Source organism: Pristiophorus japonicus, chromosome 2, assembly GCF_044704955.1.
Source record: "Pristiophorus japonicus isolate sPriJap1 chromosome 2, sPriJap1.hap1, whole genome shotgun sequence".
NCBI lineage: Eukaryota > Metazoa > Chordata > Chondrichthyes > Pristiophoridae > Pristiophorus > Pristiophorus japonicus.
In genome coordinates this window covers 181242787-181257106 of record NC_091978.1, presented here as the reverse complement: position 1 = coordinate 181257106, position 14320 = coordinate 181242787, and the positions used below count along the sequence as shown (strand labels likewise).

The following is a 14320-nucleotide window of genomic DNA, read 5'->3' as shown; positions in this document are numbered from 1 at the left end:
TTCCAACATTTTCCTCACTACTGATGTCAGGCTAACCGATCTATAATTACCCGTTTTCTCTCTCCCTCCTTTTTAAAAAAGTGGTGTTACATTAGCCTCCAATCCATAGGAACTGATCCAGAGTCGCTAGACTGTTGGAAAATGATCACCAATGCATCCACTATTTCTAGGGCCACTTCCTTAATACTCTCGGATGCAGAGTATCAGGCCCCGGGGATTTATCGGCCTTCAATCCCATCAATTTCCTTAACACAATTTCCCGCCTAATAAGGATATTCTTCAGTTCCTCCTTTTCGCTAGACCCTCAGGTCTCCTAGTATTTCCAGAAGGTTATTTGTGTCTTCCTTCGTGAAGACAGAACCAAAGTATTTGTTCAACTGGTCTGCTATTTCTTTGTTCCCCATTATAAATTCACCTGAATCTGACTGCAAGGGACCTACATTTGTTTTCACTAATCTTTTTCTCTTCACATATCTATAGAAGCTTTTTCAGTCTCTTTTTATGTTCCCAGCAAGCTTCCTCTCATACTCTATTTTCCCCCTCCTAATTAAAACCTTTGTCCTCCTCTGCTGTATTTCAAAATTCTCCCAGTCCTCAGCTTTGCTGCTTTATCTGACCAACTGATATGCCTCTTCCTTGGATTTAACACTATCCTTAATTTCCCTTGTTAGCCACGGTTGAGCCATCTTTCCCGTTGTATTTTTACTCCAGACAGAGATATACAATTGTTGAAGTTCATCTATGTGACCTTTAAATGTTTTCCATTGCCTATCCACCGTCAACCCTTTAAGCCAGTCTATTCTAGCCAATTCACGTCTCATACCATCGAAGTTACCTTTCCTTAAGTTGAGGACCCCAGTCTCTGAATTAACTGTGTCACTCTCCACCTTAATAAAGAATTCTACCATATTATGGCCACTCTTCCCCAAGGGGCCTCCCACAACATGATTGCTAATTAGTCCTTTCTCATTACACATCACCCAGTCTAGGATGGCCAGCCCTCTAGTTGTTTCCTCGACATATTGGTCGAGAAAACCATCCCAATACACTCCAGGAAATCCTCCTCCACCGTATTGCTACCAGTTTGGTTGTCCCAATCTTTATGTCGATTAAAGTCGCCCATGATAACTGCTGTACCTTTATTGCATCCCTAATTTCTTGTTTGATGCTGTCTCCAACCTCACTACTACTGTTTGATGGTCTGAACACAACTCCCACTAGCGTTTTCTGCCCTTTGGTATTCCGCAGCTCCATCCATACAGATTCCATATCATCCAAGCTAATGTCCTTCCTTACTATTGCGTTAATTTCCTCTTTAACCAGCAACACTACCCCACCTCCTTTTCCTTTCTGTCTACCCTTCCTGAATGTTGAATATCCCTGGATGTTGAGTTCCCAGCCTTGGTCACCCTGGAGCCATGTCTCCATGATGCCAATTATATCATATTCATTAATTGCTGCCTGTGCAGTTAATTCATCCACCTTATTACGCATACTTCTCGCATTGAGGCACAGAGCCTTCAGGCTTGTCTTTTTAAAACACTTTGCCCCTTTAGAATTTTGCTGTAATGTGGGCCTTTTTGATTTTTGCCTCAGGTTTCTCTGCCCTCCACTTTTACTTTTCTCCTTTCTATCTTTTGCTTCTGCCCCCATTCTACTTCCCTCTGTCTCCCTGCCTAGGTTCGCATCCCCCTGCCATATTAGTTTAACCCCTCCCCAACAGCACTAGCATACACTCCCCCTAGGACATTGGTTCCGGTCCTGCCCAGGTGCAGACCGTCCGGTTTGTACTGATCCCACCTCCCCCAGAACCGGTTCCAATGTCCCAGGAATTTGAATCCCTCCCTCTGCACCACTCATCAAGCCACGTATTCATCTGAGCTATCCCGCGATTCCTACTCTGACTAGCACGTGGCAGTGGTAGCAATCCTGAGATTACTACCTTTGAGGTCCTACTTTTTAATTTAACTCCTAGCTCCCTAAATTCAGCTTGTAGGGCCTCATCCCATTTTTTACCTATATCGTTGGTACCTATATGCACCATGACAACTGGCTGTTCACCACCCCCCTCCAAAATATCCTGCAACCGCTCCGAGACATCACGTACCAGAGCACACAATTCCTCATAGTCCTTGTCCGTTGGACTTGCAGGCAAGAGAAGATGCTTTATGAGTCCATAGATTTTTGGACCGCAAACCGTGATGAAGACCACCCTGCGCCTAACTGCGTTAGTGGATTTCTCCATTTTGTTTGCCACGAAGTACTGGTCCAGGCGAGGTACAAAATCTGTCCAGTCCTCTCCTTCCACAAATCTCTCCAGAATTCCAATTGTGCTCATTTTTGCATGCGAAAGTTCTTAAGTTACCTCTTCGCCAAATGTTATATATCTACCACAGAAAGTTGTTGAGGCCAATTCACATAATATATTAAAAAAGGAGTTAGATGTAGTCCTTACTACTAGGGGGATCAAGGGGTATGGTGAGAAAGCAGGAATGGGGTACTGAAGTTGCATGTTCAGCCATGAACTCATTGAATGGCGGTGCAGGCTCGAAGGGCCGAATGGCCTACTCCTGCACCTATTTTCTATGTTTCTATCGATGTTTCTATGTAATTACTCGATAGACTGAGTACTGAAAACTAACACAGGTACAAACCTGGCTCTGCTTTATTCGGCCCCGAAGTGATTACATTACAAGCTGGCTTGCCTTTTACACCAGGGCTTCACACACGTGCGTACAGCCCAATGACTCTGACAGTCGCGCCACCTGGTGGCTAGTAACCCCAAGCATACATACATAACACTTTATATGAAATACATCACTTCTTTTCTATTTGTACAATGAACTAGTCATTTCTGTAACTGAATGGCATGCATGTTTTAATATTCTTTTAAAATGAGTTGTGGGCATATCAGCAATCTCCTCTGTTTCCTGATTGGCAAAGAGTTAGGAAGTGAAAGGAGCACTGCTCCATGTGATCCCAGGTTTGCATACGCACAGCAGTGCACTCCTGGGCTCAGTGGGGCACTATGCTGCACACAACTCTTCAACATTTGCAAGCAAGTTCTCAAAGGGAGTTTCATACGAGGTAAGCGCGGATTCATTTGGATGTCGGCGGCATATTCCTTAGCTATGCTGCAGAGAATAAAATACTGTTCATTATTACAGAAGCATTCAAATGTGGAGATATAAACAGTCAAGGAGTTCTTGAAATCCCACTGCTGTAGAACAGTACTGAATTTTATTGACAGCAATGTTCCCAACTCTGTATGTTGAATGTACATCTGCATTACTGAGATGCCAACATTTTCCATTTTTCTACTTTTTATTTGACAGGTATGACTATGAACCTGCTGAAATACCAGTTTGGTTGTTGAAAGACTTTTGATGATAAAGCAGAAGATACATATAAAAAAAGATTTTAAAAGATTTTATCGCTGACATCTTCAATGGTCCTGTTACGATTGCTGATAAAGCACCTACATTTATATTATTATATCATGTGAAAGTAAATAAATAAATAAATAAATAAAGACTTGGATTTATACAGCTCGTTTCACGACCACCGGACGACACAAAGTGCTTTGCAGCCAATGAAATACTTTTGGAATGTAGTCACTGTTGTAATGTAGGAAACGGTGCAGCCCATTTGCACACAGCAATCTCCCACAAACAGCAATGTGATAATCACCTGATAATCTGTTTTTGTTATGTTAATTGAGGGATAAATATTGGCCAGGACACCGGGGATAACTCTCCTGCTCTTCTTCGAAATAGAGCCATGGGAACTTTTATGTCCATTTGAGAGAGCAGACGGGGCCTCAGTTTAACGTCTCATCTGAAAGACAGCACCTCTGACAGTGCAGCACTCCCTCAGTTCTGCAGTGGAGTGTCAGTCTGGACTATTTGTGCTAAATAAAGCTAAATCTTAAATGGCTATCAAACAAAGCATTTATTACTTATTCTCTGTAACCTGCGTTTTAAATAAAACATTCTTTGATGATAACTGTTCAGAATATCCATAGGTATCACCACAGCTAGAGTAGTGAATGGGAAAGAAAGAAACACTTTGCAATATGAGCTTTAACATTGTCAGTAAATGTGTTAGATTTTCCAGGCCACAAATGGACCAATATATCAAAATCCCCTGTTTTGTGACAGCATGGAAGATGTCATAGTTCTTTTCTTTAAGGAAAAAAAGCTCACCACACTGTTACTATATAGAAATTGGTTAGATATAATTGATAGAAACTTAGAGATCCAATAAGTGGGATGCAGATCCAAATCTGAAGCAGAAAATAGAGCAACATGCAGCAACATAACTTTTAATGTTTTATTGGGAACATTAAAACATTAAAATCTCTGTAAAGGAAAATTGGACGGATGTATAAATGACGGCCAATCCCAGGTCAACCGTTTTACACTCCTGCCAAAGCTGGAAGTAGCACCCGTTGTATACTCCAGTCACACACTGAAACCAGCTTTGGTGCCAAAATTTAATAAAGTCCAAGACTAATTCTCTAATGCCTGCCTGCTCAATCAGTAGCCCTGCCACTGAGCTCAATATCCACCCCCTCCCTCACCAGAGGACCGTGGCTGTGGTTCGTGCTAGCGAGAGGATGCATTGTGATAATTCACCAGCATCTTCCACCCTCACATCCTGTCCCACCAAAAACATGGCGACATCATCTCCAATTTCTCTCCAAGTCGCATTACCACCTTTTCAGGGTAACTAAGGATGGGCAATAAATGATGCTTTGCTAGAGTCATTTGCATTGCAAATGGATAGGAGCACAGTAAGTAGGCCCATATTAAAAATGCCATCCTTCCTTAAGATATACATTATATGCATGTTTAATTGGGATATTGTTGGTCGTAGGATTCCAATATGCTATCAGCAAAACCGGATAGGTTCACCACCAACAGACAAGCAAATATGACATGCATCCACAGTTTAGTTCTAGATGTGTGTGCAATGATCCAGTTTCAGTAAAAACAAGTACAAGTTGACATTCATACCTAGGTATTTTTTGATTGCATTTGCTGCTGGAAACTGTTTTATGATCAGGTAAGCAGATTCAGGCTCAGACAGTGTACTCCACTGGAGAACCTGTTCCAGAACATTTTCTCTGTAATGGAGTGCTCTCTCTGTGGAAGGGAAAGAGTAAAGCAATGACATAAAATAATATACAATAGCGATATTTCAAAACATCATATTTATTCCTTCATACACTTCAATTGTAAAAAATGAGAATAATGAATGATTAGTGGGCTAAATGCATTGCCATTCAGCCACTTTAAAAATAATTTGCAATTCCTTAGCCTACCCACCAATTTGATTGTCATAAATCTCTATATACTCATCACTTAGACATAGTTTCTTGACATCAGAAATGTTGCTATATTATATAATATATCCTCTTCTATATATGGCTTATAAATACCTAGAACACACTTCTGCAGAACTCCATGGGGTAGAAATTGGACCTGGCTGAACCTGTTTTACGGGCGCAACATTGTCCTGCGCCCAAGGGCGCCTCAACAACGTCCAACCTGAAATTGGGTCATGCCTTTTTTCAGGTGTCCCTGGTGGCTGCCTAAAACAGGAGTTAGGCTCCTTACATATATAAATGAGGGGCCAAACGGCTGCTTTAGGCCCCCTCGCTGAATTGGTTTGTGATGAGTGGAGCAGGCATCAGGATTCTTGCGCTGATACTACGGCCTGAGCAGTGGCCACCAACAAAAGATAAGTTTTGGCAGTCAGCAGCTAGCAATCCTAAGCGGGAGGCATTGAGCACCACCATAATGGCTAAAATCGTCTAAAACAACATAAATCAGAGAATGAAAGCCACAAAGCAATGCATTTATCCATTGTCAGTTGAGGGGCTACTTTTTGCAATTTTGCATGTTCAGCATAAAGCATTCCCAACTCAAATATAGCATGGCCCAATGTACCGTAAAACTCCCTTGGAGCTTCTCCAATAATGTGCTTTCACCCCATTTTCCTTCTGCACCACTGTGACCTTCCCATTTACATCATCACCTATTCCTGTAGTCCTCCCTAAGTGAGATCATGAAATTACAGCTACTTTAGGACTATGGGCCCATATCTATTAGGAATGAGCTTCAAGTTTTTAAACATACAGTTGGTGAACAGAAGACAGTTTGGTCCCATCATGCATCCTATATTCAAACATAAGTCTGAGAAGGACAGTGATAGTGGGTACAGCTCCTGTGCCCATTTATATTTAAAGATATAATCCATTTATAGTCCTTTGATGAACAACTGGTTAAAGCCACTATGAGATGTAACAGTAAGTTTTACTCATCAGAAGGTTCCAGGCTTCATTCCCAGCCTATGCTAAGTCAGCCTATCTTAGTGTCAGCTGTGGCTCAGCGGGTAGCACTCTTGCCTCTTGAGTCAGAATGTCGTGGGTTCAACTTCCACTCCAGAGATTTGAAACCATAATCTAGGCTGATGCTCCAGGGCATGTCGAGGGTGTGCTGCACTGTTGGAGGTGCCGCCTTTTAGATGAGATGCTAAACTGAGAAACTATCTGCCTTCTCAGAAGGACGTAAAGATCCCAGAGCACTACTTGAAGAGGAGCAGGGAAGTTCTCCCTGGTTTCCAGGCCAATATTTATCCCTCAACCAACATCAATAAACAAATTATCTGGCCAATATCTAAATTGTTTGAGGGATCTTGCTGTGCACAAATTGTTTGCCACGTTTCTGACAGTGACGCCACTCCAAAAGTACTTCATTGGCTGTAAAGAGCTTTCGGATGTCCCGAGGTAGTGAATCTTTCTTAGATTTTAGTGCTACAATTGGCCTGTGTCTCTGGGCTAGAGAGGAAAGAAAAATATGCTAGGGATCCTACTCCTAATCATTATTCAATAACTCTTGCTAGAAAGTGTGTTTATATGGATGCCATGTAAGGGCAAAATCTAGCTCAACTGTCGTACCCTCCAAAATCAACTAGACAGCCAACAAATACCATCAGGTTTAGATAAAGATGGAGAATACTCCTTGGAGTGTGTCTAATATATGTGGGTAGGGAGTGGGGGATGGGCCGAGGAGTTTTCAATGTGTTTCGAGATGAAATGGTGTCACCCAATCAGCAATTTTAATATGTAGCAGCTAAATTACTTTCAGCTTTTTGCATTTACTTCACTCAGTATCCTACCAAGTTCTCCGTTTTCTATCACTTCAAATGTGGCCCAAACAATCTTCTCTTCAGTGATGATGTTCTTCGTTTCTAACACAGAATGAGTTAATTCTTCTGCTGTCATAGTCGGAGATACCTGTGAACCATGATGCAAAAAAAGGCCTTAAGTTCCAATACAATCGCAGAGAGCTGCAGAAATGGGAACTCAATGAAAGCACCTAAAACTTGTTACATTTAAATGAATTCAAAATAAAAATAATACATTTGATAAATGTGTTGTACTTTCAGAACTATTGCAATTTAAAAGGCAAGTCTTATCTCATTTCCTTTGATTTTAAGTCATTTTCAAACTAGTGGTGCTATTTCAATAAAATCAAAAGCTTTGGTTCATGGTGCAAAACAGATATCCTCATTGACATAAAAATGGAACAAAATGCTAAAAATCCCCTGACACGATTTGAAGAAGTTCTCCTGGTAACATGGCAAACATTCCTCCCTCACCCAACACAAAACATGTTAGCTAGTCTGTCTTCGCGTGGATTTGGTTTTTACAAAATGGTTGCAGCATTTGCCTACGTAACACGAGTATTATTTCAAATTAACTTATTGTATGTGGTGTACCTTGATATATTCGTGACAACATGTCCAGGGCTGCACAAATTTGCCACACCGTAGTGTAAATCAAAAAGGTCCGAAATATCAACACATATTAAACAAAGAAAAGAAAAATGCACAGTTCCTCCCTTCGTGCAGAAAGACATAAAAGATAGCAGTAATGACACATTAATCTTCCAATATATGTTCTTCACCTGTACAATGGGGAAAAATCCTAGCAGAATGCCCACTGTGCATTTGTTAAAAGTATAAGCATATTAACATTCAAGTTGGGATAATATTTTTCCTAAAACAATCCAAATTGGCCTAATCTGACATTTCAGTTTATATTGAACCCAAACTGCAAAAGGAAGATAGCCAAAGTTGACATTCAATATTGAACCACAGTATTTATTATGGAGTGTGTAAATTTGAGCATGTGTAATAACAGTATCGTAAAAGAGGCATTATCTTCACCAAAATATATTTTCAAACCATTTTTGATTGCGAGCAGCTGTGCATCAATGTCGCAATAAGTCTTTACAGCCATATCAGTCTTTACGGTAGAGGACACTAACAATATTCCAACAGTGGATAGTCAAGGGGCTATAGGGTTACTTTGCATGAAACACAAAAGGATAGTATGCAGGTACAGCAAGTGATCAGGAAGGCCAATGGTATCTTGGCCTTTATAGCAAAGAGGATGGAGTATAAAAGCAGGGAAGTCTTGCTACAGCTATACAAGATATTGGTGAGGCCACACCTCGAATACTGCGTGCAGTTTTGGTTTCCATATTTACGAAAGGATATACTTGCTTTGGAGGCAGTTCAGAGAAAGCTCACTAGGTTGATTCCAGGGATGAGGGGGTTGACTTATGAGGAAAGGTTGAGTAGGTTGGGCCTCTACTCATTGGAATTCAGAAGAATGAGAGGTGATCTTATCGAAACGTTTAAGATTATGAGGGGGCTTGACAAGGTGGATGCTGAGAACATGTTTCCACTGATGGGGGAGACTAGAACTAGAGGGCATGATCTTAGAATAAGGGGCTGCCCAATTAAAACAGAGCTGAGGAGGAATTTCTTCTCTCAGGGGGTTGTAAATCTGTGGAATTCGCTGCCTCCGAGAGCTGTGAAAGCTGGGACATTGAATAAATTTGACAGAAATAGACAGTTTCTTGAACGATGAGGGGATAAGGGGTTATGGGCTGCGGGTGGGGAAGTGGAGCTGAGTCCATGATCAGATCAGCCATGATATTGAATGGCGGAGCAGGCTCGAGGGGCCGTATGGCCTACTCCTATTCCTATTTCTTGTGTTCTTATGTAATAACACCATATAAGTAACATAATTACATGATATGCACATCACTTCATTCCTTGAAAACATCCTGACACTCTTCACATACAATGAATTACTTCAAAGTGTTGTGATTTAGGCAAATGCAGCAGCCAATTTTTCCACTGTAATATCCCACGACAGCCAGCAACTGATTTGCCAATTAATCTATATTTTGTGATGTTGGTTAAGAAAGGAATGGCAAGACATTGGAAGAACTGCTACACCTTTTCAAAGAGTGCAATAAGATCTTCAGCAGACACCTAAACAGGCTGATGGGACAATGGAGGATGCCCTCAGTACTTGATTACAGCCAACATATTTGCTCAAGTGCTGAAGTGGGGCTTGAACCCACAGCATTCTGATGCAGAGACATAAAGCTCAATTTTCGCCACCATTCTGCGCCATTTTTTTGGTATCCGCTGTTTTTTTGGAGCAAACTAAAATCTCCAATTTTCGCCAAACATTCTGCGCTATCATAAACTAGTTACAGACGATTTTTTTAGTTCCCAATTTTTTGACGTCACTGGTGGAGCCAAGTGCCAGCCGTGTCATTTCTGGCCATTTCAGTGAGTTTGGCCAACTATAATTTTTTTCAAAAACGGCGCAGTGCACTGTTCTGAAAAACCTTATCTAACAAGAAAATCAACCCAGAAGAATGAGTTCCATGGCCTGGGATTACAGCGGCGGGGTGGCGGGGGGGCGGTCGTCTTTCGGCCCGGGATACGAGCGGCTCCAGGGGCAGGGGGCTATTAGGCCCAGGATAGGATCGGCACCTCCTAATGTGAACAGGCTTGGAGCAGTTTGCTACAGAAAGGTGCTTGTGCAAGTTGCTATTATTATTTATACAATGAACTGCCCAGAGACAGTCAAGGATGATGGAAAGCAGTTCCTTCAAATTAAACAGCTCAGTTGAAACAACTAACAGCAGTTTAGTCGTTTATTTTGCTGCAATGGAATGGCACCGGAACTGGGGGGCCTTTTGGCCCGGGATAGGAGCAGCACCAGGGTTCTACAATGGCTTATATCCTGTGTATTTTTCACTTTCCAGCCTCAGCCCTTCAATGTGTCCCTTGTTACCCTGGCAACACCAGTTTTGTTGGCGCAGATGTTAAGCTCCACCCACAGAGTTTAAGGTCTATGTGCGCTGCTCCAAAATGAAAGTTTATTTCTGCGAAACTTGCAACTTTTTTTGGGCGCAGTCAGACACTAAAAAATCGGCTGTAACTCTACAACTGCGCCAAAAATAGGCAATGTGGAAAATTGAGCCCAAGGGTTCCACCAACTGAGCCATGAGCAGCATACACAGGACATCCTTCCACTCTCAACACCAGTGGACCACTGACCTTTCCAATGCCTTCCCCCAGACAAACCTCGGACCACCTCCCATCTGAACGAAGTGCGCTACTCGGTGCCGAGCTTGCGGCCAACATCTCGCCATAGGCAATTAGGACCATATAGCAGTGCCTGGTCTCCAGTTGTCTTGGACTCCCTTACCACTGGACCAAGACCTTGCTCAGCTAAGCCCATGTGGTAGCCGCTGGGCAACGGCCACCCCATGTTAAAAGAGCTCTCGCACAGGCATCTTCCACTCCGTTAACATGAAGTTCGGGACCTGAAACGTCAGGACCCTCATGGACAACCCCAACAGTGACAGGCCAGAACGCCGCACCACCATAGTTGCCCGGGAACTTAGACGCTTCGATGTTGACATCGCCGCCCTAAGCGAAACCTGGCGGGCAGGGGAAGGCCAGCTCAAGGAACAAGGTGGAGGTTACACCGGCTTCTGGAAAGGGAAACCAGAGGAAGAACGCCGCCTCCACAGAGTAGGTTTCGCCATCAAAAACGAGCTGGTCGACCGCCTCAAAGACTCCCCCAGCAGGGTTAACGAACATCTCATGGTTCTCCGACTCACCCGATCCCGGAATCAATGTGCCACAGTCACCCGTCCTTACACCCCAACACTCGAGGCGACAGATGAAAACAAAGAGGGTTTTTACTCCAGCCTCGAAAAATCCCTGTCCCGCATCCATGCGGATGACAAACTGATCCTCCTTGGTGACTTCAATGCCAGGATCAGCAATGACACAGCCTTCTGGGGAGGCGTGATTGGCAGAGAGGACGATGGGAAAACCAACTCCAGCGATCCCCTGCTCCTGACAAAATGTCTAGAACATGATCTTGTCATCATCTACACCTTGGTCCGCCAGAGGGACAAATCCAAGGCATTGTGGCAACACCATCACTCCAAACACTGGCCCCTGCTCGACTATGTCATCGTCCGAGCCAGGGATCGCAAAGATGTGCACATCACCTGTGCCATGACAGGAGCTGACGACTGCTGGACGGACCACCGTCTAATTCATTCCATCATTAACATAGCCCCAAAGCGGCGATGGCAGCAGAAGCAGTGCCGCAAAAAAGTCAATGCCGGGGCACTCAAAGACCCAGCTGAGAGAGCCCTATACAGTTAGCGCCTCACTGCTAACCCGGCGTGGGAAGCGAGAGCTTCCGCTGCTGCTGCTGAAAGGCATGGAGTCACTCCTGGGTGGGTGGATGTATAAAGTACAAATGATTGCTTGAAAGAAATACTGGAGAAATGGCAATAAACGGATCAACAGCCTGCTTTGGCACCTCATAAGATGATCAAATACTAACTGCAGAGCAGGAAATTCAAGTGAAACCCAAGCCACTTTTACTTCAGCTGTTGCGGTTTGCAGGTGCACAGAATGAAATCTTTACAATGAAGGAGGTTAGTGGATTTACAATTAAGGTGGATTTATTCTGTAAGTGATTTTTGGTGTTTGCTGCATTTGCTTGTGTTGGCTGAATGAATAGTTGTCTTTGTGTCAGTGTGGCGGCCCCGACCTGCGAGAGCCCATCAGCGGCAGGTCGGGGCTATAAAACGAGCAGCAAGCGGCAGCCATGGGCAGCATGGCGGCATACCACTGCAAGGTACAATGCGAGCTGGTGCAGGGGGGCGCCGGCAGCGAAGAGGGACGTCATCAAGGTCCAGGTCGCTGATTACATAGAAACATAGAAAATAGGTGCAGGAGTAGGCCATTCGGCCCTTCTAGCCTGCACCGCCATTCAATGAGTTCATGGCTGAACATTCAACTTCAGTACCCCATTCCTGCTTTCTCGCCATACCCCTTGATCCCCCTAGCAGTAAGGACCTCATCTAACTCCTTTTTGAATATATTTAGTGAATTGGCCTCAACAACTTTCTGTGGTAGAGAATTCCACAGGTTCACCACTCTCTGGGTGAAGAAGTTCCTCCGCATCTCGGTCCTAAATGGCTTACCCCTTATCCTTAGACTGTGACCCCTGGTTCTGGACTTCCCCAACATTGGGAACATTCTTCCTGCATCTAACCTGTCTAACCCCGTCAGAATTTTATATGTTTCTATGAGGTCCCCTCTCATTCTTCTGAACTCCAGTGAATACAAGCCCAGTTGATCCAGTCTTTCTTGATAGGTCAGTCCCGCCATCCCGGGAATCAGTCTGGTGAACCTTCGCTGCACTCCCTCAATAGCAAGAATGTCCTTCCTCAGGTTAGGAGACCAAAACTGTACACAATACTCCAGGTGTGGCTTCACCAATGCCCTGTACAACTGTAGCAACACCTCCCTGCCCCTGTACTCAAATCCCCTTGCTATGAAGGCCAACATGCCATTTGCTTTCTTAACCGCCTGCTGCACCTGCATGCCAACCTTCAATGACTGATGTACCATGACACCCAGGTCTCTTTGCACCTCCCCTTTTCCTAATCTGTCACCATTCAGATAATAGTCTGTCTCTCTGTTTTTACCACCAAAGTGGATAACCTCACATTTATCCACATTATACTTCATCTGCCATGCATTTGCCCACTCACCCAACCTATCCAAGTCGCTCTGCAGCCTCACAGCATCCTCCTCGCAGCTCACACTGCCACCCAACTTAGTGTCATCCGCAAATTTGGAGATACTACATTTAATCCCCTCATCTAAATCATTAATGTACAGTGTAAACAGCTGGGGCCCCAACACAGAACCTTGCGGTACCCCACTAGTCACTGCCTGCCATTCTGAAAAGTACCCATTTACTCCTACTCTTTGCTTCCTGTCTGACAACCAGTTCTCAATCCATGTCAGTACACTACCCCCAATCCCATGTGCTCTAACTTTGCACATCAATCTCTTGTGTGGGACCTTGTCGAACGCCTTCTGAAAGTCCAAATATACCACATCAACTGGTTCTCCCTTATCCACTCTACTGGAAACATCCTCAAAAAATTCCAGAAGATTTGTCAAGCATGATTTCCCTTTCACAAATCCATGCTGACTTGGACCTATCATGTCACCTCTTTCCAAATGCACTGCTATGACATCCTTAATAATTGATTCCATCATTTTACCCACTACCGATGTCAGGCTGACCGGTCTATAATTCCCTGTTTTCTCTCTCCCTCCTTTTTTAAAAAGTGGGGTTACATTGGCTACCCTCCACTCCATAGGAACTGATCCAGAGTCAATGGAATGTTGGAAAATGACTGTCAACGCATCCACTATTTCCAAGGCCACCTCTTTAAGGACTCTGGGATGCAGTCCATCAGGCCCTGGGGATTTATCGGCCTTCAATCCCATCAATTTCCCCAACACAATTTCCCGGCTAATAAGGATTTCCCTCAGTTCCTCCTCCTTACTAGACCCCCCGACCCCTTTTATAACCGGAAGGTTGTTCGTGTCCTCCTTCGTGAATACCGAACCAAAGTACTTGTTCAATTGGTCCGCCATTTCTTTGTTCCCCGTTATGACTTCCCCTGATTCTGACTGCAGGGGACCTACATTTGTCTTTACTAACCTTTTTCTCTTTACATATCTATAGAAACTTTTGCAATCCGTCTTAATGTTCCCTGCAAGCTTCTTCTCATACTCCATTTTCCCTGCCCTAATCAAACCCTTTGTCCTCCTCTGCTGAGTTCTAAATTTCTCCCAGTCCCCAGGTTCGCTGCTATTTCTGGCCAATTTGTATGCCACTTCCTTGGCTTTAATACTATCCCTGATTTCCCTTGATAGCCACGGTTGAGCCACCTTCCCTTTTTTATTTCTATGCCAGACAGGAATGTACAATTGTTGTAGTTCATCCATGCGGTCTCTAAATGTCTGCCATTGCCCATCCACAGTCAACCCCTTACGTATCATTCGCCAATCCATCTCAGCCAATTCACGCCTCATACCTTCA

General features: G+C 43.8%; 1 protein-coding gene across 2 annotated transcripts in view; it reads right to left on the bottom strand.

Moving 5' to 3' along the window:
* The window catches only part of arap2 (ArfGAP with RhoGAP domain, ankyrin repeat and PH domain 2), a 598549-nt gene that overhangs the window by 99814 nt on the left and 484415 nt on the right, over nt 1–14320 (bottom strand). For both annotated transcript variants that reach the window (XM_070870551.1, XM_070870553.1), the window contains exons 26-27: nt 7186–7303; nt 5019–5147 (exon numbers count right to left, since the gene is read on the bottom strand). In XM_070870551.1, the coding sequence (XP_070726652.1) occupies nt 5019–5147; nt 7186–7303 (247 nt within the window). The remainder of the gene's footprint in view (nt 1–5018; nt 5148–7185; nt 7304–14320) is intronic.